The 24,805-nt window shown below is 43.2% G+C and overlaps 1 protein-coding gene across 1 annotated transcript in view; it reads left to right on the top strand.

Moving 5' to 3' along the window:
- Positions 1–212: 212 nt before the first annotated feature.
- ogfr (opioid growth factor receptor) overlaps positions 213–24,805 on the top strand; it is a 31,435-nt gene continuing 6,842 nt past the window's right edge. Inside the window, exons 1-5 of the mRNA XM_051660425.1 lie at positions 213–493; positions 22,044–22,112; positions 22,224–22,305; positions 22,997–23,075; positions 23,229–23,295. Coding sequence (XP_051516385.1) covers positions 389–493; positions 22,044–22,112; positions 22,224–22,305; positions 22,997–23,075; positions 23,229–23,295 — 402 coding nt within the window. The 5' untranslated portion in view covers positions 213–388. The remainder of the gene's footprint in view (positions 494–22,043; positions 22,113–22,223; positions 22,306–22,996; positions 23,076–23,228; positions 23,296–24,805) is intronic.

Here is a 24,805-nt window from a genome sequence, read left to right as displayed (position 1 = left end):
TGGAGCTTTCCATGTTATTCTTTTTTATATATATATATATATATCAATATGAGAAAATATTTTTTCTGTCACTAAATACATTTTGACAGAGGCATATAGGGGATGTAAGCTATATAATAATGTATAGGTACCTAGGGGAGTGTATTTAATTGTGCGCATAAGGCAGCAGTGTGTATATGGAATATATAGGGCAGTGGTGGTGATAACAGTCCATTCATTCATTCATTCATTCAGTCATTGACACTGAAGAGCGATGCTGCTGTGGAGTTTAGGCAGTGAGCTGCTGCGGGCCCGTGAACATCTGCACATCCAATGGAGCTGCGCGAATGCGCATCAAACTCCGGCCTATTACTTATCGCATTTATTATCACTCATATGATCTTTCGGGATGGACGACGACCTGGTGTGTGAATATGACTCCACCTGGGACACGGAGAGCGACGGGGATGAGCTGCAGGACACCGGCCGCATTAAAAAAACACGGCCCACATTCGTATGTTATTGCTTCTCATTCATCAAACTACTGAAGGATGATGCATTTACATTTTATGCACATATGTAGACATGCAAATGTTATTTTTATGTCGGATTTAAATGTCGATTTTCATTTATGTATTTATTTTAATTTAGGGGTTTTGGGTTAATATTTGTGTTAGACAGTCGGTTGCTCTGCCAATTTCACATGCATCTTATCCTCCGATGATTCACTGAGCACTAATAATTTAATGATAATTCAGTGAGGAAATGTGTGAATAAATACTTTTGAGGGGTTATTCTGGTCCTCTCACTATAGTTTGTTTATTGTTTGTTATTCGATCGCGTTCGCGGCATTAGCGCGTTAGCCCGATATTCAACACTAGAGCTCCGCTGACCGGAAGTGCGTCATTCGCATATGATCTACACTTCATGTGCATCTCGTCAGAGGCTCGCGGATGTTCTATGACAGTGGTTCTCAAACCTGTCCTGGAGGCCTCTCAACACTACACATTTTGGATGTCTCCTCAGTCAAACGCACCTGATTCAACTCATCAGCTCGTTAGTGGAGACTCCAAGACTTAAATTAGGTGTGTCAGAAAAGGGATACATGCAACATGTGCAGTGCTGGGGGTGCCTCCAGGACCGGTTTGAGAACAACTGATCTATGAGACGCGTAAAGTGTTTTTAGCAAGTCAGGTCACTCGGCGGCCATCTTTAGAACGCTCTCGGATAGGCTGAACAAGCGGCATACAAGTGCAGCTCCTATCTGCTTGAATGGGGAAATACAGAAATGTCCAAAACGGTTGGCCAAGATTACGTGAAAATAACATATTTCAAATCAACAGTGCGCTTCTTTATCTCAGATTATGCTAAAAAAAAAAAAAAACAAAGAAAAAAAAATGTTGCCGGGTTTAGTTAATGCGCATGCGCGTTTTCAGTTGATTGACAGGCGATGTCTTTAGCTGAAAGGCGATTGTTTCTTTTTCTTCCTTTCAACATCCGTTGACCGTTGGGCGTTACAATGTCTTCCTATCATTTCATAATACAAGTGACTCGTTTTAGCTAAATAGTCTCAGATCTGCGTTTAATTCAAATACAACTGCAGCATTTACACACTCCAAGCATAATCAAATAGATATTGTAGTAGTTTAAGAATGTAGTATAAATGGATTATAAAAGTATTATCTCTGTATAAATGGAAATATTGGCTAATATTAATAAGGCCTATACAGCTGATTTGCAGTTTTATTTGATCACAGTAGCCTACATATTTTGTTGTCCTTCATACTGACGTAAATATTTGTACACATGCAGTCTGGCTTGCCTCTCATTTTTACAAGCAAAACAAATCTAATGCCACTAGCAAAGTATCATGTTCTTGCCATGTTTTTTTTTTTTTTTTCTTTTTTTTCTGGACATTGTATTGGTACACTGTGAAAATATGTTCTTAATGAGTATCTTTGTCTTGTTTTCCAGTAAAATATGAACATCCTCAAAATAATATAAATTTACCTGAGAAACAAAACTGTGTAAGACATTCCAGCTGAAGTTACTTTTTTGGTGTTAAAATACTTACTTAGGGTGACCATATTCTGGTTTTCCATAAATAGGACACCTTTTTGGGGGGGATTCGGGAGGGGTGGAATAATAGGGATCAAAACAGTGTTACTATGAATGCAAACGTTATTAAGAATTTTCTGTGCAAATCTTCTGTAAATCTGCACTTTCGTTTGGGCATTGTATCCACTCAACTGTCATTTGCTGCTACTGTCAAGCAACTGTTTGATGCCGAACACAACAGTGCTTCACGCGTTCGCGGAGAGATTGACAGGCAAGAATTTGGCCAATAGTAGCTGCAAGCCTCTTATAAATCGACCAATTGGTGTGCGAGAAGGCGGGACTTACAAAGAGGGGTTAAAGCAATGCAAATATGCGCGTACACACAATGAATTATTAGACCAGATGCACATCGTAATGCAACTAAAGCCGAATCCCGGAAATTTTCGCAAATTTAGAAATCCCGGCCGGATGCTTTTTTAAGGTTTTAAGGACATGTCCGGGAAAAAGAGGACGTATGGTCACCCTAACTTACTAATATGCAGCTTGCTCTTATAAAGATCTCATTATTTTATATTTCAAACTATTATGATGCAATCTTATCATAAGACCCAGTGAAAAAAGTTTTACAATTTCCCTTTTTTAAATGTCAATATAGTGTTTGGTGCATAAAATATATATGATAAAAAATATTTATTGAAAGAAAAAAAATATTTTATTCATATTGTATTTGATCTTCTAAATTGAACTATGATACAATTCAATCCATATTTATAGACCAAGGAGTGGAAGTTGTTGGCCAAACTCTCAAATATTTGCTATCTCTGAAAAGCCCAGGGAGTCCTCTGATAATACCCCAAGATTCACCACTGTAGCATGTATGGGCTAAGAAAAACTTAAGTAACAAATATCCTATACAAAAATGAATTGCTGGGCCTCAGGAGGATAATGACCTTTAAAACCTTTTGTATCAAATATGATACATTAAAAAAACCATGTGCAAATTGTTTTTTCTCAATTTATTTGTATATTTTGTCTAATTGTACAAAAAATAGTTTAATGTCAAAAAATTTGCATTTTCTGACAGTAATTTCATATGTCAGGCTTTACAGGTTTAATGGAGGAAAAAAAAAAATCTCTTTCTTGCGTGGTAGCCAGGTGAATTTAAATGACTGTATGAATTGAAATGAATACCAGAGAAGGCTGATGACAGTTCAAACAGCATCCAAAAAAGGCCAGACGGGGGCAAAATGAAATCTGCCTGCTTCCACGTTCATAAATAAAAATCAGAAGTAACCATTCAAGCCAATCGGCTTTCAGTATCATGTTTAGGCTTCAAAAAGCCTGATTGTGGTTAACGCGACAGGTGAAGAGAAACTTTCAAAATAGCCTATGCCAAAGATGGGAAACAAATTATTGGAAATATATGACAAATAAATATGACACAATGAAGCAGTGGAGGATGGAGTTCATCTGCACACACTGTAGGTGAGTAGATGTTACTGCACATGGAATGGGGACCTCCATTCATTTATAAATGTTTGCATTGATCGTAGTCTGTAGGCCTAACTGGTGCTGTTGTATTGACAAGTGTTGAGTTGGTGATCAGAAAGATTATAACCACTGACACATATATATATATATATATATATATATATATATATATATATATATATATATATATAACTGGATCGCTGTTGCAATGTTAAACTGCCAGCAGGATGGGAATCCACCGGAAGTGTTTGAGCGGCCATCATAGTATGCCCAAACTCTCGTCAATGACTGACAGGCGAAAACACCCCCGTTCACCATCTCTGACCTGCGGATGCATTTCGCCCTCTAGTGACAATCATGTTTAATGTTTAATTAGCTTGTTATGGATAGTATTCGTTACGAGGGAGAAGATATACACGGATCGCGATGGCAGAGCATTCACCTACCCCGGTGTTTAGCCTATCATTGCAGCACAACAAGCACCAAAGGCAGTGGGAAAACTGTCCACAATTTATAATGTAAGTAGGAAAAGCTGTAATATCTGCTTGTTTAGGGTGACAACACATCCTTACCCCTGAAAGGGACTTTTAAAAAGTCAGACTGGGATTTCTAAATCGCCTTAAATGCCCGGGATTTGCTTGTTTTCATATTGAAGTGCTCGCTGTAATCATACATGGATACATGTCATAAATTACGTGTTCGTTTGCCATTTAAGCGTAGTGAATCAGTTTGCTTTGCGTGTCTCCCTCAGGTGCTGTGCGTGTGATAGAAGGAGAGAGAGCGCACGCTCTTATTTAAGTGACCGCGAGAAAAAGGCACATTTTGATGAAAACATAAAACAAGTAACTCTGAACAAACACTTCGATGATCACAATAAATAAGTCTGAAAATGTCTGTTTGTATCTTACCTCAGTTTCAGTGAACTTGTTTACATTCAGCTTATCTGTTTGCTGATGAAGTTTGTGAGAGGTGGATACCGCTTGATAAAGATACACATAACTCGCTTGGACTTTCAAGAAACAGGAAAAATTCCCGACTTTAGATAAATAATGACATGTGTAGGGCATTTGAGTTGTAGGGATGTACATGTAGATTTCAGATATTAAATCGGTGATTTAATGACTAATGTTTACTGGCTGAAATGAGATGATTTCTTATTAGTCAATAGGGACATTGGAATGTTTGGGCATAGCAATATGGCGGCGCAGTGGCTTCACTGATATGACCAATCCAGTTCTGTATATATAACAGTGATTATAACACAACAGTAGTTATCAAGACTATTTTAAGACATCATGCCAACAAAACACATATAATAAAACCAGGTTGAATAAAACATATTTAGACCCACTGCAATCTTTTATTGGTTTGATCTTTCAATACTGATTTATACATTTGCTTCCTCTGAAAATCTATAACTATTTAATTGCAAATGCTAGATAACGGGATGTAACTTAACTTCTCCGGTTAGTTTGAAAGAAAGGCTTTGCAATGGCAAAATGGGGCAAGACCTTCCTGTTCAATACAAAACCAGGGAGGGCTCTCTCTCTCAGGTGGAAGCAACCAATGAGCCAAATGTCTGAGACCGAATGCATAATAATAAAACAAAATCTTGGGTAGGCCTAGCCCACCTTTTTCAATCGGCCTATGTAATTTATTGAAATGTAATCTGGGACGCTTACCATTCCAAATGAAGGACTTTGCTATGCTATCAAATTGCTTGAAATAAGAGAGGGGGACTTCTACAGGGAGAGACTGCAGCAAGTAGTTACATTTTGGAATACAATTCATTTTAATAACATTAACCTTCCCAATCATAGATAAATGTAATGAAGCTCACCTGCCCACATCGCTCGAAAACCTTTTTATTAAGGGGTCAAAATTATCTCTAACTAAATCAGACAAATTTGCTTGTAATAAAATGCCCAAATACTTAATGCCCTGTTTGGGCCACTGGAAGGCGCCCAGCTGAAAAGCCGTTACCGGGCAGTATGCTGTCGGAGCCAAAGCTTCGGATTTAGATCAATTGACTCTGTATCCTGAGAACTTAGAAAAGTAATTAATAATTCTGTGTAGGAAGGACATAGATCTAGTGGGGTCGGAGACAAATAATAAAATATCATCTGCGTAAAGCAAAAGCTTATGCGCCATACCTCCCGCCACCACCCCTGGAAAATCATCTTCCTTTCTTATCGCGACTGCTAATGGTTCCAGGGCAAGACAGAACAATAATGGGGAAAGAGGGAAACCCTGCTGGGTGCCCCTATCCAGAGTAAAATAATCTGAAATTAATCCATTTGTTTGTACTGCCGCTACCGGGTGTCTATAAAGTAACTTAATCCATCCAATGAAAGTATTCCCGAACCGGTATATTTCCAAAATCTTAAAAAGATAATCCCATTGTAAAATATCAAATGCCTTTTCGGCGTCAAGTGAGATGGCAGTGACCAGAGTCTGATCATTCGCCACTGACCACATGATATTGATGAAACACCTAATGTTATCAGAAGAGCTGCGGCCCCGAATAAACCCCACCTGATCTATGTGTATAAGAGATGTCATAACTTAATCGGTTAGCCAGAATTTTTGACAAAATTTTTACATTTTGCTGGATCAGGGAAATTGGACGTTAACTCTTACACTCGCTTGGATCTTTGTCCTTTTTAAGTATCAGACTGATCTGGGCTTGTGTCATGGTTGGTGGAAGCTTATCATTCCTTAATGATTCTATATAAACTTCTAGCAAAAGTGGAGCCAGTTCTGTAGCATAAGATCTAAAAAATTCAGCGGCAAAGCCATCTGGCCCCGGAGCCTTGCCTGTAGGCAAGGCCCCAATTACCTCACCAAGCTCCTCCAAGATTATCTCAGAATCAAGAGAATTTTTTTGCTCATTCGTCAATTTAGGGAGTTCTAATGGTTCCATAAAGTTTCTTATATCTTCATCAGTAGACAAAGATGTGGAACTATAAAGATCAAGATAGAATTCTTTAAAAGCATTATTAATATCAATGGCCAAGGTAAAAATTTCACCACCAGCAGATTTCACTGAGGTAAGTGCCTCCTCCCACCCTTATCGGGACCAGGGAGATGCCTTACCTAACTCACTGGAAGGTCACGACATGGTCGAGTGCTCGCTGTGAGGCACGCAGCAGCCTGCCTGTGTCTGCTCCTCCATACCTCGTGACACGGTTCAGGCCGTTTCGTATAGGAGCCCCTAGTGTCACTACATCGACACAGTGTTGAGTAAGTGACAGACAGGGAACGTCTTGGTTACTGATGTAACCTCTGTTCCCTAATGGAGGGAACGAGACGTTGTGCTCCTGCCGTGGTGCTGAACCAACCGCTGACATGGCCGGGACTCTCTCTCGGCTCCTCAGCACAACTCTGAATGAGTGGTGCACGCCATCTCCTTTTATACCCGTATGTCCAGGGCGGAGAATGGCATGCAAATTCCACTCGCCAATTTTCAGTGGCCTTTTCTGAATAAAGCAAAGGTGATTGGGGCTCTCAAGAGCGAACCCCTAGTGTCATTACATCGACACAACGTCTCGTTCCCTCCATCAGGGAACGGAGGTTACATCAGTAACCAAGACATTCTCATCATGCTGAACAACTTTCATTCTCTCAGTCATTAGCTGCACCCAACAGGATGTTGGCCATTTTGGATTTTCTGAAAATCGCAGGCTCTGAACTTTTAAATACTCCTCCTAGGGGATTCATGTGACTGGCACCAAATTTGTGCAACATCATGCCAAGACATTGTAGATACTAAATTGGGAACAGTGTCACCATGGCGAAGCAATACATTTATGGCGAAAAATGGGGAACAGGAAGTGCCTTATATCTTCTGTGTGCATTGTGTAATTTTGATGAAAATTCAGCTGTATGTTTGGTAATGGGGCTGATCACATTGATGTGGCTATTATGGGTCACGGTCATAGCGCCACCAACTGGCAGCAGGAAGTATGGCACTTTTAACAGACTTTGAAATATCCCCCTTGTGTTTACATGAATGACTTCAAAATTCTTTAGAATTATGTCAAGACACTGCTGATGTAAAATTGTAAAGGAATATTTGATATCTTTAATACTGCAATCATGGCAATGCATTAATTGTTATTATTTATTTCTTCCTATATTTGGGTGTTTTTGAGGCACTCGGCATGCTTAAAATTTCATGAAATTTTGCACACACATGAGAGTTGTTTAAAATGTGCATGTAAGACGGCCTCTGTAGCACCCCCATTTTCACCTACAGTCACCATAATTGGTACATATATAGTTCTCATCAAGCCGGACAACTTTCACAATTATAGTTATCAGCTCCGCCCAACAGGAAGTCGTCATTTTGGATTTTTTAAATATTGCTATCTCTGAACTTTTAAATACTTCTAAGGGATTAATTTACATTTACGTTTATTCATTTGGCAGATGCTTTTATCCTAAGCAACTTACAAAAGAGAAATACATTATAAGCGCATCATCTTAAGGAGACAGTGATACGAAAAGTGCCGTATTACAAAGTTTCACTAGCATCAGAATAGTCGAATGACAAGTATTCAAGACAGATTAAAGTGCAACAAGAATTTTTTTTCTTTAGTGACTGGTTAAGTGTTCATGGAAAAGATGTGTTTTTTTCCATTTTTTGAAGACAGAAGGTGAGTCAGCTTCACTGATGGAGTTGGGAAGGTCATTCTACCAACGGGGTACGATGAAGCCGAAAGTCTGGGAAAGTGTTTTGGTATCTCTTTGGTACAACAAGGCGATGTTCCTTAGCCGACCGCAGGCTTCTGGTGGGAACGTAGCTCTGCAGAAATTATTTTAGGTATGCTGGAGCAGACCCAGTGACTGTTCTGTATGCCAGCATCAGAGATTTGAATTTGATACGTGCATCAACCGGCAGCCAGTGAAGAGAGACAAGAGGTGGTGTAACATGCATTTTCTTTGGTTCATTAAAGACCAGACGTGCTGCTGCATTCTGGATAATTTGCAGGGGTCTAATTGTGCATGCAGGGAGGCCTGCAATGAGAGCATTACAATAGTCCAGCCTAGTTATGACAAGTGACTGAACAAGAAGGTGTATGGCATGTTCAGAGAGGAAGATTCTTATCTTCCTGATATTGTAGAGTGTAAATCTACATGATTGTGCTGTCTTTGAGATATGGTCTGTGAAATTTAGTTGGTTATTGATGGTTAACCCTAGATTTCTGGACGTTTTGTAAGGTGTTACTGTAGCTGAACCCAGCTGCACAGTAATGTTGTGTTCAACAGCAGGGTTGGCTGGAAAGACAAGGAGTTCGGTCTTGGCTGGGTTAAATTGCAGGTGGTGTTCCTTCATCCAGGCTGAGATGTCTGCCAAACAGGCAGAGATTTGAGCAGTCACTGTGGTGTTGTTGGGCTGGAAAGACAATTAGAGCTGTGTTTCATCGGCATAGCAGTGGTAAGAGAAACCATGTGCCTGAATGATGGGTCCCAGTGATGTTGTGTATATAGAGAAGAGAAGTGGCCGAATCACTGAACCCTGAGGTACCCCAGAAGTAGTTGATGTGACTTGGACACCTCACCTCTCCAGGCTACCTTGAAGGGCCTACCTGAGAGATAGGAATTAAACCAGTCAAGCACAGTAGTTCCTGTAATGCCCAGAGAAGAGAGGGTGGAGAGTAGGATCTGATGGCTGACTGTGTCAAAGGCTGCAAAAAGGTCTAGCAGAATCAGGACGGATGATCTGGATCCAGCTTTCGCCTGTCTCAGCAACTCAGTGACAGACAGCAGGGCAGTCTCGGTGGAGTGTCTACTTTTGAAGCCTGACTGACTGTCATCCAGCAGCTTGGTCTGTGAGAGATAGGCAGAGATTTGATTGAAAACTGCCCTTTCAAGTGTCTTTGCCATGAATGGGATGAGAGAGACTGGTCTGTAGTGTTCTACTTGTGTGGGGTTAACTGCAACTTTTTTCAGCAGCGGGGTTACTCGAGCCTGCTTAAATGTAGTGGGAAAAGTGCCTGTAAGTAGAGATGTGTTAATTATGTGTGTTAATGCAGGTAGGATGGACGGAGAGATGGCCTGGAGAAGGTGGGAAGGAATGGGGTCAAGGGAATAGGTGGTGGAGTGGTTGGAGAGGAGGACTTTAGAGAGCTCAGTGTCAGTCAGATGAGAGAACATGGAGACAGAAGAGCTGCATACAGAAGGCAGGTATTTGACAGGGTGTAGTGCTGTATTGCTGATGGCTATAACCTTCTTAGTAAAAAATGTGTCAAAGACATCTGCTGTCAGTGATGTGTCAGGCGGTGGAGGGGGAGGACAGAGAAGTGTGTTGAATGTTCTAAACAAGCTGTGAGTGTCTGTGTGCTGTTGATCTTGTTCTGGTAATAGGAAGTTTTTGCAGATTTAACGTTATCTGAAAAAGTTGCAAGCTGATACTTACCCAGATCTGCTGGATCTTTAGATTACCGCCATCTCCTCTCAGCTGCCCTGAGGTCAGTCCGATGTTCACGAAGGACGTCAGAGAGCCAGAGACAGATGCTGTCTAGACAGGTTGTTAAAGTCTAGCTTAGTGTGTCTGTGGCAGTATTTACATCCAGGGTGGAAAATAAGTTTTGTTTGGGAAGAGAGGTAGAGACAGCAGTGGAAAAGCGCGAGGGTGAAAGAGAACGGAGGTTAAGGCAAAAGGAAACCAAAGGCGGAGTCTATTTTAATATAGATGGGAGAGTCATTTTGAATTGAACAAAGTAGTGATCAGAGACATGTAAAGGAGTAACAAGAATATTTGAGTTGGTATATTTACATGTAAATAATGAGGTCCAGCTGGTTGCCTGATCTGTGAGTTGCTGTAGTGCTTAGTGTTTCCAAGTCAAACGAGGCCAGAAGAGCATGAAGTTCAGTGGCCTGGGGCTTGTCTTGGTGTATGTTGAAATCCATCCTCCGGGAAGGAGGATAGCAGGACATCCAACTCCTTGAGAAAGTTTGCCAGCTGACCTGGAGGGCGATAGATGATGACAACATGAATTTTTTGTGGGTTTCTTTGTAGTAATAGCATGGAATTCAAAAGAAGTATTGTTACATAGAGAAGATTGTGGTGAAAATGTCCAGTTGTTTGGAATGAGCAAACCTGTTCCCCCACACCTACCGGTGTGTCGAGGGGTGTGAGAGAAGGAGAAGTTGTTGGAGAGAGCAACGGGTGTTGCTGTATCCTCTGGACGAATCCATGTTCCTGTCAGTGCTAGGATGCTGAGGTTCATGAGATTGTCACCACATTTAGACAAAATTATGCCAAAACATTGAAGATGCTAAATTGCTTACTGCTCAAGATGGCACTGAGTATGGCTGCTGCATTGCGAGCTCCAACCCAATGTTGCAGTTTTTTGTTTGTTTTGTCTACAATTCTTATGTTTTTTGTCTTGGATATTGTCTGCCTTATTGTCTACGATAGACAAACACTTTTGGACATTGGTTCTGCAATAGCACATCAAAAACCAGACTTTAAATACCTCAATGCCGACCCGCTGTTTACAAACACAACAGCAGAGCCCTTTGACTGGGCAGCCCGGCTGCGGAAACGTAGCTGGAAAAGGGTAAGGTGAGCCGGTGTTCTCGTCAGACTAAGACGTCGTGCAAATCGACCCCCACTACCCAGCATTCTACTGGCAAATGTTCAGTCTCTGGGGGGGCCTGGGTAGCTCAGTGGTAAAATACGCTGGCTACCACCCCTGGAGTTTGCTAGTTCGAATCCCAGGGCGTGTTGAGTGACTCCAGCCAGGTCTCCTAAGCAACCAAATTGGCCCGGTTGCTAGGGAGGGTAGTCACATGGAGTAAACTCCTCGTGGTCGCTATAATGTGGCTCATTCTCGGTGGGGCGCGTGGTGAGTTGAGCGCGGATGCTGCGGTGGATGGCGTGAAGCCACGCTATGTCTCCATGGCAACAAGTCACATGATAAGATGCGTGGGTTAATGGTCTCAGACGCGGAGGCAACTGGGATTCATCCTCCGCCACCCGGATTGAGGCGAATCACTACGCGACCACGAGGACTTAAAAGCGCACTGGGAATTGGGCATTCCAAATTGGGTGAAAAAGGGGGAAAATCCCCCCCCCCCCCCAAAAAAAGTTCAGTCTCTGGACAACAAGTTCTGCGAGCTGAGATCTCTTTCCAACGAGAGACGAGGGACTGCTGTATTATCTGCCTTACAGAAACTTGGATGTCTGCGGTGATTCCAGACTCAGCCATTGAACCTGTGGGGTTCTCCATGCACCAAGCAGACAGAGCAAAAGACCTCTCAGGTAAAAGCAGAAGTGGTGATGTATGTTTTATGATCAACAAATCCTGGTGTGATCAGAAGAATGTATAATCTATCAAGTCTTTCTTCTATCCTGATCTGGAATTTCTCATGCTTCTGTGTCGACCATTCTGGCTACCGAGGGAATTCACAGCGGTCATTTGATCACGTGGACTGGGAGATGTTCCGGTCCGCCTCTGATGACGACATCGTGGTCTACGCTGATACCGTAACGTGTTTCATCAGGAAGTGCATAGATGACGTAGTGCCGACCAAAACAGTACAGATCTACCCTAACTAGAAACCATGGATTAATAGCGATGTTCGTGCGGCACTTAATGCGCGGACCTCCGCTTTTAATTCCGGGAATGCGGAGGAGCACAAACAAGCCAGTTATGCCCTCCGCAAAACTATCAGAGCAGCCAAACACCAGTTCAGGGACAAGATTGAAGGACAGTTCAACACCACCTACTCTAGAAGCATGTGGCAGGGAATTAATATCATCACAGACTTCAAAGAGAATAAAAACTCCACCGTGAACACTGTTGCCTCTCTCCCAGATGAGCTTAATATTTTTTATGCTCGTTTCAAAGGAAATAACACCGCCCTCGTGGTGAGAGCTCTCACGGCCGAAGCTACAGAGGTTAGTTCACTCTCCGTCTCTGTAGCGGATGTAACCGATCCTTCCGATGGGTTAATATCCGTAAAGCTGCGGGTCCAGACGGCATTCCGGGCCACGTCATCTTAGCATGCACGAACCAACTGGCTGGTGTTTTACGGACATTTTCAGCTTTTCCCTCTCCTTGTCTGTGGTCCCCACATGCTTTAAAAACATCCACCACTGTGCCTGTACCAAAGCAATCCAAAATGACTTGCTTAAATGACTGGCGTCCTGTTGCTCTGACCCCCATCATCAGCAAATGCTTTGAGAGGCTAATCAGAGATTACATTTGCTCTGTGCTGCCTGCCTCTCTGGACTCACTGCAGTTTGCTTACCGCAACAACCGCTCCACTGATGATGCCATTGCATCTACACTACACACTGCTCTCTCCCACCTGGAAAAAAGAAATGCATATGTGAGATGCTGTTTGTAGATTACAGCTCAGCATTCAACACCACAGTGCCCTCCAAGCTTGATGAGAAACTCCGGGCTCTGGGCTTAAACAGCTCGCTGTGCAGCTGGATCCTGGACTTCCTTTCAAGTAGACACCAGGTGGTTAGAATAGGCAGCAACATCTCCTCGTCACTGACCCTCAACACTGGAGCCCCGCAGTGCTGTGTTCTCAGCCCACTCCTGTATTCCCTGTACACACATGACTGTGTGGCAACACATAGCTCCAATGCCACCATTAAATTTGCTGATGATATGACGGTGGTAGGTCTGATATTATTTATATTGTATACAGTCTTCTTATTTTGTGTATACTGTATATTGTATATTATTAGGTGTGTATTGTGTTGTGTAACAGATGTGTAAACTGTTATGTGTAAATCAGATGTTTATTGTAATTGTCATACTGCTATGTTGCTTGGAACCGCACCCAAGACTTTCACCCACTGTTGCACTTGTGTATGTGGTTGAGTGACAATAAAGGGATTTGATTTGATTTGAATGTGAACAGATTTTTGGTATATCGAACGGTGCTGCCAAGGCGAGGCATTACATTAATGGCGAAAAATGGGAAACAGGAAGTGTCTTATATCTTCTGTGTGCAATATGTGATTTAGATCAAAATTGAGATGTATGTTTAATCTTGGGGGCAAATCACATGGATGTGACTATTTTGGGTCACGGTCATATCGCCACCACCCGGCAGCAGGAAATGTTGCTCTTACAACAGACTTTAAAATAGTCATCTTATATTTACCCAAACTGCTTCAAAATGGTTTAGAATAATGCCAAATACATGTGTGCACCTTGCATTTTTAATCCTGTTCTTTGTGCATCTGTTCAGATCCCAGCCAAAGAAACAAAACTTTAGGCTATGTGAGAGCCCTTATGATGCGCATCACGTACATTCATGTTACATGCAATTTTTGCGTCACTTTCATTAATCTCTATGAAGCTGAGAATTAATACATTTGAAACCTCGTCTTAATAAAGCCATCATTAATGTATTTATGAAATACTGACAAACATGGAAGTTGTTTGTAACCTTGTCGAGGCGCCGAAATTGATTAAATATTACAGAATTTAATTACAGAAATAATGATGTACACATGTAAACTGGCAGGTTCACTTTATATAGCAGATGTGTATACAACCTAAACAAGTTCTCCTTGAACCTAAAATGTATTTATATTTTAATTCTTATTCTTATTATCATTATTATATTATTATTATTATCATTATTGTTTACATTTATAATCTTAATTTGCATTAGTAATTTTCCACCTGTTGGAGACGGATACTTGTGTGATGGCAAAAGGAAGGGTGCTTATATTATTTAAAGCAGTTGGGGGTTGATGTTATACTGTATTATGTCTCATGTAAATTTAGATCTATCTTTAGACCTAATTTAGACCTATCGTGTCGCATGCACAGACTGCGGAGACTGCCTATTGATTTCAATAAAAACATTTTCAACACTTTTTATCCTCTGAAACCGTGTACAGTGTTCCAATGATCAAAATATATGAATCTAACTTATAAAGTGTCCCTTTGTATCTGATAAACTGTGAAATATGTGAGAACAATACGTGTAGTAATTTATGGACTTGAGCAGTTCATAGCTCTAGTTTATTTATGAGCGTTTTTACGTGCTACTTAGATAACAATGCTTTTGGTAAATGTGCTATTGTAAGTACAATTTAAGTACTACTAACATTCAACTTAGAGCTTCAGGAAACTCAGCCCAAGCTTCACCCACGCCGAGCGGGACTGTGCGAATGTCTGTCTAGTTCTTTCTCCTGAATAAATTCAATTCCAACATAACCGCTGCAGTGTCCGGATCCCAATAATAACTTAGTGCTGATGTGCCAAAATACGACAAAGGATTTCTTTATTACTAAATCCTAAACTAAAGGGTGATTTAACTAAATCATCCACATCCATTTCTTGCAATGATGAAGCTGCTGGCTGGGCATTCTATCGTTGTGATAATGACGTGCTGTTACTCTTTTTGGCTTTATTGTCAAAGTTTTACCACTTTAATCTCAAAATGTTATGACTTTAATCACATATTGTTATGACTATTCTTGTCATTTTGACTTTATTCACAAAATATTGACTTTCTTCTTGAAATCTTTGAAAAAATATTTGCAATATTTTAATGCTTTGCATAAGAGTCATTTTTGTGTTGTGGATCTGTAACTTCGTATTAACACAAAGTAAATTCGATCTGTATTCTTCTGACTTTTTTTCTTGCTTACTCTTTTCGCACTGTTTTTGCACCTAAACATGGCCAAAAACATTGCAAACCTGCAATCAGTGATATGCAAGCAAAGAAAGGGTGTCATGAACAGCAAAATAGATTGACCATGCAGAATCAGTCTGTATGTGTAAAAATAAACTATTGCAAAAGTGTAAATTACTTGTTTGTGGCAAAAATATTTACCAGAAATAATCCGATAAACGTCTTTCCCTCTTTCCTTTTGTTACACTCACACTTTTGGCACAACTTTCTCACAAATGAGTTTTGCAAGCGTGAGGGGGAAGGCGGGTCTACCAGCTTCTTGTAACAAATCAAAATTAGGTTTTCGTTGACTAGTTTACTCTGACCTGATTGGTTAAATAACATGACAGACAGCTGCTTCTTCAAATGGCTCAGCATCATTCCTCTGGCGGAACGGTATATCTCCTCTCTTAAATATAAACCTTAATTATTAATACATGTTATTTTATTGTGTGTAAAGTTGAGCCGACACTATTTATTGATATAAATATGAATCTCTGTTATTCAGTTGTTTCTTCTTGTTGCTGTTCATTATTTTAATTAATTTTATTTTAATTATTATTGGCATGGCAGATGGTTGGATGAATTTCATCCATCCATCCAAATGCCAATGATAAAAGTAATTAAAATATAGTGTAAAACAGTGTAATGCATTATATTTTAAATGTGTACATCAGATTACAACTACTGACTTCCAGTTAAGTAAAGTACATTATTTGGGTTACACATTTCTAAAATAATATTTATGTAGAATACATTTTGAAACATTAATTATTTCCGCATGTATGTCTGTTTCAGTGGCATAGCCAAAAACTAAGCTCTGGGTGTGCCAAGAGAAAACAAGAACACTAAAGTAAAGTGACATGTACCATTGACAGTTAATAATTTTTTTTTTATTTTTTGTCCTACAATTTTGATGACTAAATTATTGCCACTATTATCAAAAAATTACGAAGTCCTGTTAATGTATTCAAATTTTAGGTTTAAAATATAGCAATGAAATCTGAAATTCAGTGTTAATTGATTGGATTATTTTGGAAAGATTCATAATTATTTTTCAAAATATGCTGAAGACACAAATGTAAATGGTGGGACAATTTGCACTATTTGGGAATATATAGAGTATGCTAGCCTATTTAATACAAAAACACATCAGGTTGTACTTTCACTGGCTCAAAAAAAATAAATGTGTGATGTATTGTTTGCAACAAAAGAACGCACAGCAGTAAGATCTTTATTGAACATTCTTTGCATTTAGGGAGCTTTGGTTTATGTGTGACTGCAAATATAAAGAGAAACATTATACTGATGTCAGTATGAATAAAGGATAACATGTCTGACTTGATGCAAACTAACAAACAGACGGTATTGGACAGGGTCACAGAACTTAATGGAGTCTCAGAGAGCAAGGGTGTGGATCCAACCTCAGTTTAACAAAGAAAAGTTATAATACAGCCCAAAGCAAAACTAGAATTGAAAACGTCATGGTTACTGGTGTAACCTCCGTTCCCTGATGGAGGGAACGAGACGTTGGTGTCGATGTAGTGACACTAGGGGTCACTCTTGGGAGCCCGAGACACCTCTGGTCTTTGATAAAAGGCCAATGAAAATTGGCGAGTGGTATTTGCATGCCACTCCCCCGGACATATGGGTATAAAAGGAGCTGGTATGCAACCACTCATTCATGCTGAGGAGCCGATATAAGGTCCGGCCATTTCAGCGGGTAGTTCAGCGTTGTGGCAGGAGGGACCAACGTCTCGTTCCCTCCATCAGGGAACGGAGGTTACTCCAGTAACCATGACGTTCCCTATCTGTCACTCACTCGACGTTGGTGTCGATGTAGTGACACTAGGGGTCCCTATACAAAATTTCACAAGGCTGAACTGTGTTACGTGAACTGGTGGTGTGTGGTGGGCAGACTTGCTGTGTGTCTCATAGCCAGCACACCAGGTCGACACGTAACCTCCCCCAACACAGTTATGAGTGTCGAACGGCCCTTTTTGGGGACAAGTCGACTACCCAAAGATAGAGACAGGCTTAACCCAGTCATGGCCTCTTTTCCCCTTCTCTTTTTCCACTCCCTAAAAAAGAAGGGGGATTATCCGACTGGGCCACCAGGTCTAGTCGGGGAGTGTCCCTTCCAAGGGGAGGACACCGCGGAGACCACACCTCGCCCCAAGAGAGGGGGGGATATTTAAGTGGAAGAATACGTCACATGGTCTTTCCAACCATGTGGAGAGCCTTCAAGGTAGATCCTGCCCAATGGGGGAGGAGTTACTACAAACATGGAGACTGAGGCAGAGGGGCTCTGCCCAAGGAAGACGCAGTTTGCCAGCAGGGAAACAAACTAGCGGAAGATATAGATCGCATGGGGTTAGCCTTACAGGGAACCACCACATGCGGAGCACCTACCCCAGAACAGGGCTCTTAGTTAGCGTGTGTACTGGGCCGGCAGCGAGTCTCTCCAACAACTCGACTGCCACAGGGCTCGGAGGAAGTCAACCAGGGAACAAATTTTGTGAACACTACTGGGAATTAACAGTGCACGTCTTCAGCTCAAAAGGAGGTGGAAGGCGCTATGTGCAAGCGATACACCCGGCCGGCTATCCCGGGCTTATCCGCTTGTGTTGCATGCCACTACCTGGGACGAAACCGGTTCCACCCGGAGGTTGTAGAACCTTGCAAAGGTGTTGGGTGTTGCCCAGCCCGCTGCTCTGCAAATGTCTGTTAGAGAGGCACCTCTGGCCAGGGCCCAAGAAGCCACTACAGCATGGGTAGAATGGGCTCGCATGTTTCACTGACAGAGAACGCTTGCAGGTCACCTACCCTCTTGATGGAAGTGAGCGCAGTCAGGAGGGCAGTCTACAAGGAGAGTGCCTTAAGCTCAGCTGACTGCATAGGCTCAAAGGGGGCTCTCTGTAGACCCTGAAGAACTATGGAGAGATCCCATGAGGGAACGAGGCGTGGTCTGGAGGGATTCAGCCTCCTGGCACCTCTTAGGAACCTGATGATCAGGTCGTGCTTCCCTAAGGACTTACCATCAACTGCGTCGTGGTGTGCTGCTATGGCAGCAACGTACACCTTCAAGGTGGAAGGGGACAGCCTCCCTTCCAGCCTCTCCTGCAGGAAGGAAAGCACTGATCCGACTGTGCATCTCTGGGGGTCTTCGTGTCAAGAAGAACACCACTTAGCGAATAGACGCCACTTAAAGGCATACAGGCGCCTCGTATAGGGGGCCCTAGCCTGAGTGATCGTGTCTACCACCGCAGGTGGTACCAAGGGGACAACGTCGTCGGACGTACCAGCAGGTGGGGCCTCGCGGCGGGGCGGAGCGCGAGGTGCCACAGCATGTCGTGGCCGTGCTGAGTCTAGGGACATCGAAGCACTTACCTGGCTCCTTGTGACCACCCCTGGAACAGCCTGAGACGGGGGAGAAAGAGGCCTGTCCTCATAACCTGTGGAGACCGCCACATCGGGGGCGGCTGTGTGCCACAGCTGGGCACTTAGGGGCGGAAAGGGCACCGCTGGAGCCCCAGTCCTGCAAGAAAAAGCCCGTGGACGGTAGTCGTGGTGACGACTGTACACACCGGGTATGTGACCCAGGGAGGAAGGAAGCCGCTCTTTTGCTGAACTGTTGGGTACCGCAGCCACTTGGGCGTGCGGCGAAATCAAACAAAAAGGCAACAAAAGATTTTCCACCCGGCCCTCCACCGGGGGATGGAGTGGTCTTTCTACCAGCTCCACGTGAGTGGGTTCCCTCATCCCTGGGTTGCCCATCTCAGGGGCACTTCAAGGACCTCCGTGGGTTCTTTGGCGCCGGCTGTGAGACGGGTGGCGTCGGCTTCCTGCAGTGGGGCAGCAAGGAACCGTGTCTTGTCGGCCTCGCCCATCTCGACCAGGTTGAGCCACAGGTGGCGCTCCTGGACCACTAGTGTGGCCATCGTCCGCCCGAGAGACTGCGCCGTGACCTTCGTCGCCCGGAGGGCGAGGTCGGTCACCGAGCGCAGTTCCTGCATCAAATCTGGGGCGGAACTACCCTCGTGCAGTTCTTTCTGTGCCTTGGCTTGGTGGACCTGCAGGAGAGCCATGGCATGCAGGGCAGAGGCGGCTTGTCCAGCAGCGCTGTAGGCTTTAGCCGTCAGGGACAACGTGAGCCTACAGGGCTTGGACGGGAGCTTAGGGCGTCCACGCCAGGTGGCGGCGCTCTGCGGGCATAAGTGCACCGCGAGCGCCTTATCCACCGGGGAAATCGCCATATAGCCCCTGGCCACCCCGCCATCGAGGGTTTTGAGAGCGGGGGAACTGCGGAGTCGGGGCCGGGCAGTGAAAGGTGCCTCCCACGACTTCGTCAGCTCCTCATGCATCTCCGGGAAGAATGCCACTGGAGCAGGGCGTGGCTGTTTTGAGCGGCGCCGCGAGCCCAGAAACCAATCATCAAGCCGCGAGGGTTCGGGGGAGAGCAGAGGGTTCCACTCTAGCCCGATGCTTGCAGCCACCCAGGAAAGCATGTCCATCATTTCGGCATCGGCCTGTGACTGGGCTGAGGCTTCTGCATCTGACTGGACAAGCCCGCTCTCCGATGCTGCGCTCGAGAACTCATCATCTTCGCGGGCCCCGAACAAGAAGCCAGACTCGCCGTGCGACAAGCCGGCAAATTCCTCCGGAAGCCCGATTGGGGCAGACGAGCGTGCTGGGGAATGGGAGGTCCGCGGGGGGATACCCGGCGGAGGTGATCCCATTGAGGTCTCCAAATCGCCCCCAGTGCTAGCCGCGCTGACCTCATACCCGTAGGTAGAAGGACCGAGGCGGGGAGCCGCTGGGGTGGCTTGCTTTCTTACGAAAGCAAGCCGCGACCGCAACGTTGCCATGGTCATGTTCTCGCAGTGAGAACATGAACCATTCATTAACGCTGCCTCCATGTGGGTCGCGCGCAGACACGAAAGACAGCGATCATGACCATCTGAAGTTGAGAGAAAACGACCGCAACCAGGAATAACGCACGATCGGAAAGGCATCTTTAGAAAGACGCGTCTTTAAAAAGACATTCCGTGTGTGCGCTCTTTTAGAGAAATATACTCTTTTAGAGGGGAAAACGCTCTTTCAGAAAATATACTCTCTAGTTTTTCTGCTGAAGCGCCCAGGGGCGTTCTCTGCAGTGCACCAGTGCAGAGGAGGGAGAAGCTGCTGAAATGCGCCATCAGATCCAGCAGAGGTGAATGAACAGTGTTATTCAGCTCAATGAGTATGACCGTTCGGCTCCGAAGAGAAAATCTGAATGAGTGGTTGCATACCAGCTCCTTTTATACCCGTATGTCCGGGGGAGAGGCATGCAAATACCACTCGCCAATTTTCATTGGCCTTTTATCAAAGACCAGAGGTGTCTCGGGCTCCCAAGAGTGACCCCTAGTGTCACTACATCGACACCAATGTCGAGTGAGTGACAGATAGGGAACTTACACTACAAACATCCATTGATCCATTCTTCATGTTTGAACTGACAAAGGTACAGGAAACATGAGGGCATAATATACACAAGACTAAATTAGGTTAACAAGACTAATTAACAAGGTACACCGGGGAGCAATAAAGGGGAGCACAGAGAACAGAGACACGACAAAAACCAAAACCAAACTTCAAACTATAAGTCTTAAACCTCTTAAACCTCTAGGAGCTGTTAGGGAAAATATCCCAAATATATTACAGTGTGCAAGCAACATTTTCAGTGGCATTTGCACACCCTTGCACACTCATTGCTATGCCACTGGTTTGTTTGTCTTTTTGTGTAAGCTGAGGAGTCCCTAATGAGTCATTGTAGGGGAGACACATGTGGTGTTGAATATATGGCTTAAGTGTGACAATAAAGAAGTAAGAAATATTTAAATGAGTGGAAAAACAAAAAACAATTCTGTGAAAAGTGTTTTAGAAAGCAACTTAAAAGTAATTAGTAATATGATTATTTCTCCTCATGAATAAATGAGTTATGTAATTTGATTTAACATTTTTGAGAATTAGTCATTTGTAGTGAATTACTTTGAGTAACCCAGTACTGATTACTGTATATCTGTATTATTACTTAGTTTCAAAATGATGGTAAATGATTTTGGTAAATGGCAGAAATTTTTCAGTTAATGCAACCTTTGGCCTCTTTTACAGTGTCACAAGCCAAAGAAAGAAAGCTAAATAGACAACAAAATGAAGAATGGACTGACATGTAGGCCTTCTTCACCCTTCCGAAAGCAGCTAATTCTTAACCAATCATGCAACATAGTAAAGGACTAGGCTAATATTACAGTATGTGACTTGCCATCGATTATGAAAGCACTTTGGTGGATGGTAACGGCTCCTCCGCAGCAGCTCCTCCACTTCCTGGCGAATGGCAGCGAGCTCCCCTGCCCCCTGGCGAATGGCAGCAAGCTTCCCCACCTCCTGGTGGATGGTAGCGGACTCCTCAGCCTTCGGGTGAACTGCTCCAGTACCACCGCATCAAACATCCTCGGCGTCGTGAACCTCCGTCAGCGGCGAGGGCTCTCTGACGGCACGTCTTCCTCCAGTCCCGGGTTTCCCACAGGTGTGGCAGACAAGCCTCTTGTTCATCGCGAAAGGAGGAAGCAGGAACCGGATTGACACTTAACAAGACTTTAATATTAACTTAAAACACTGAACTGCAACATAATAACAGGACAACACAGACACACAGCTCCGTGTGTGTCTCACTATCTCTCCAGCACTCCCGACGACCCCTCTTATCTTTCTCCCGCTGCTTAGGCCACTCAGCACCAGGCGCGCACACTCACAGCCCGGCCACGCCCTCCACCTCATCACACTAACATTAGTCTCTTTATTCTTTCCAGTGGTCCAACTCTTCTTCAAGAAACCTGAGGGCAGCCAAAGACATGCAGAACTACAGGCATGGATATCCAGTAAGTGTTCTCTTCTCACCTAAAACATCTGAAATGAAAATTAAATCCAGTCTGGGTCATGATACTATAAAAAGATGATGACATGATGTTTGTCTTTTACGTCGTTTATAGAATATCAATGAAGAGGAATGCCCAGAAGAAAGAATGACCAATTTAAAATTCTATCTCAATGAACTTAAGTCATCCCCTGATGGTATGTCCTCTCTTAAAGGGATAGTTAATTGAAAAATGAAAATTATGTCTTGTTTTATACACCCTCAAGTCGTTCCAAACCTGAAGGACCTTTTTAGTCCATGGAACACCAAAAGAGCCTATTTAAGAATATTCAGGCACTTGTTGCCATATAATAAAAGTGAATGAGGACTGGGAATGTAAAGCTCCAAAATGACAAAAAAGCAAGATAAAAGTGTCATATAGTGGTCCATACAACAAAATATATTATAAGTCACCTGAAGCCATATGATAGCTTTGTGTGACCAACAGACTAAAATTTAAATCATTATTCACTGAAAATCTTCCCCTCCACTGTACCTCTCAAATAAAATATGTCATGGCTGTTTGGTCATGAGACGCATGAGAATGACATTTGGCTTCAAATGCCCTTTGTTGTTGTCCATTCAAACTTTGCAGTCCATTTCAGAGCTTCAGCGGAGGGAAAGATTATTAGTGAAACTTTACATACTTAAATTTTGGGCTATCACGCAAAGCTATTCTTAAATAGTTCTCTATTTGTGTTTCACAGAAGAAAGTTGTACAGGTTTGGAATGATATGAGGGTGAGTAAATAAATCATTTTCATTTTGGGGGAACAATTCCTTTCAATTTTCAGAAGATAAGGTTTATCAGACTGTGAGCTCTTATTTTGTTACACGCTGTGATCTTTAGATGTGTCAATTGAGACATTTCATACGGAGTGGAAAACTGATTACAAAAGACTGGAGAGAGTTCATTCCTACATTCAGTGGTATGAAGCACATCCTGAAATATACACTAAACTTAACTATTATATTTATTTAACCTCTGATGGAATAAAATTTTATTGAAGTTAGCTAAGGATTTTTACTAGGGTTTCTAGGCAAATTAAATACTTTAAAAGTTAAAGCTGTATTTCACCTAGGTTGTTTCCCTTGCGAGAGCCGGGAGTGAACTACATGGCTGCAGAGCTCACCAAGAAGGAAATCCTGGTGAGTCAGTGATACAGTGGCTGAACCTGAATTAAGCAATAAGGAACAAGAGGCCGTATTGTGAATACAGTCATGGCCAAAGGGCTTTCACAATATAGCTCAGCCTTGAGGGCTTTATTGCATTTCTAAAATAGTTAATACAACATAAAAATGTAAGTAAATTATTATATATTTTTTTTATTTGTTATTTTATTATAAATGTATAAAATATATTTATTATAAACTCATTAAAGATATTGTCCCTGATGTAACGTATTGGCAGACAAGGAGCAGATGAAGACGAGACGAGATGACGAAGATGAAGATGAAGGACCCAAGTGCAGTTTTATTTACATTGAACCCAAAAGGAAAACAAAACAGAATGTAAACCAGAACATTAACTAAACTAGACTTAGCTTTACTTGAGTAGACATGGACAATGACCGAAACAGAACTTGACAGTGTTACACTTCCACAATACTCAAAAAAAAAGGACAATGGCAAACATGAGGGCTAAAATACAGAGACTGGGGCAAACAAGATAACAAAAACCCAATCAAAAGACTGAACCGATAACAAGATAACCAATGAACAGAAATAATAAGCAAGATAACAAGACACATAAACCTGAACCAATGAAAAGACAAGATTAATGAACATGATAACAAGACAATGACCATAAACTAATGAGAACAAAACACATGAAACATGAGGGTCACATGACAAGACCAGAAAATCACATGAAACAGGAACTACATTTCAAAATAAAAGACATGAAATCAAAACGTGAAAACATGAAATTGAACAAAAACACACAAACACGTGACATATCCCGGTCCTCAATGGGCGGCTCCTGACACCCAAACATAAACAACCCTAGAGTTCAATAGGGAGGGCTTCTTTGTGAAATGGCGGACTTGGACCTTGGGGCACTTTGAGGCAGGGAAACCAGGGGACCAGACAGGGCTAGAGACCACAGGGGACCAGAGGGTGCTGGAGACCAGGGCGAACCAGGCAACCAAGATGACCATGGCAGATCTGATGAGAGGCCTGTAGACCAGGACGGATCCGGCGGAGGACCCAGACACCAGGGCAAATCAGGTGAACAAGGCGGAGCCAGCACAGGACCTGAAAACCAGGGTGAACTATGCTACCAGGGCGGATCTGGCAGGAGACCAGGGCAGATCCTGCGGGAGACCAGGACGGATCCGGCGGGAGGCCAGGAGACCAGTGCAGATTCGGCATGAGGCCAGGAGAACAGGCCGGATTCGGCAGGAGGCCAGGAAAACAGGGCAGATCCGGTGGGAGGCCAGGAGCGTGGCCAAGTGAGAAAGCTGTGGAGTGTGGCATGACGAGACAGACGTGAACCGTGGAGCAGGGCCTTGATATGGTAGTGTGGCATGATGACACTGACAAGGCAGCGTGGAATGGTGAGGCTGACAAGGCAGTGTGTGGCATGGCAAGGCTGACGAGGCAGCAGGGCATGGCGAGGCTGACAAACAGCATGGCATGGTGAGGCTGACAAGCAGCA

The sequence above is a fragment of the Myxocyprinus asiaticus genome, chromosome 28 (genome assembly GCF_019703515.2).
Source record: "Myxocyprinus asiaticus isolate MX2 ecotype Aquarium Trade chromosome 28, UBuf_Myxa_2, whole genome shotgun sequence".
NCBI classification, from domain to species: domain Eukaryota; kingdom Metazoa; phylum Chordata; class Actinopteri; order Cypriniformes; family Catostomidae; genus Myxocyprinus; species Myxocyprinus asiaticus.
The sequence above is the reverse complement of the archived record's forward strand: the minus strand, read 5'-3'. Positions and strand labels throughout refer to the sequence as shown.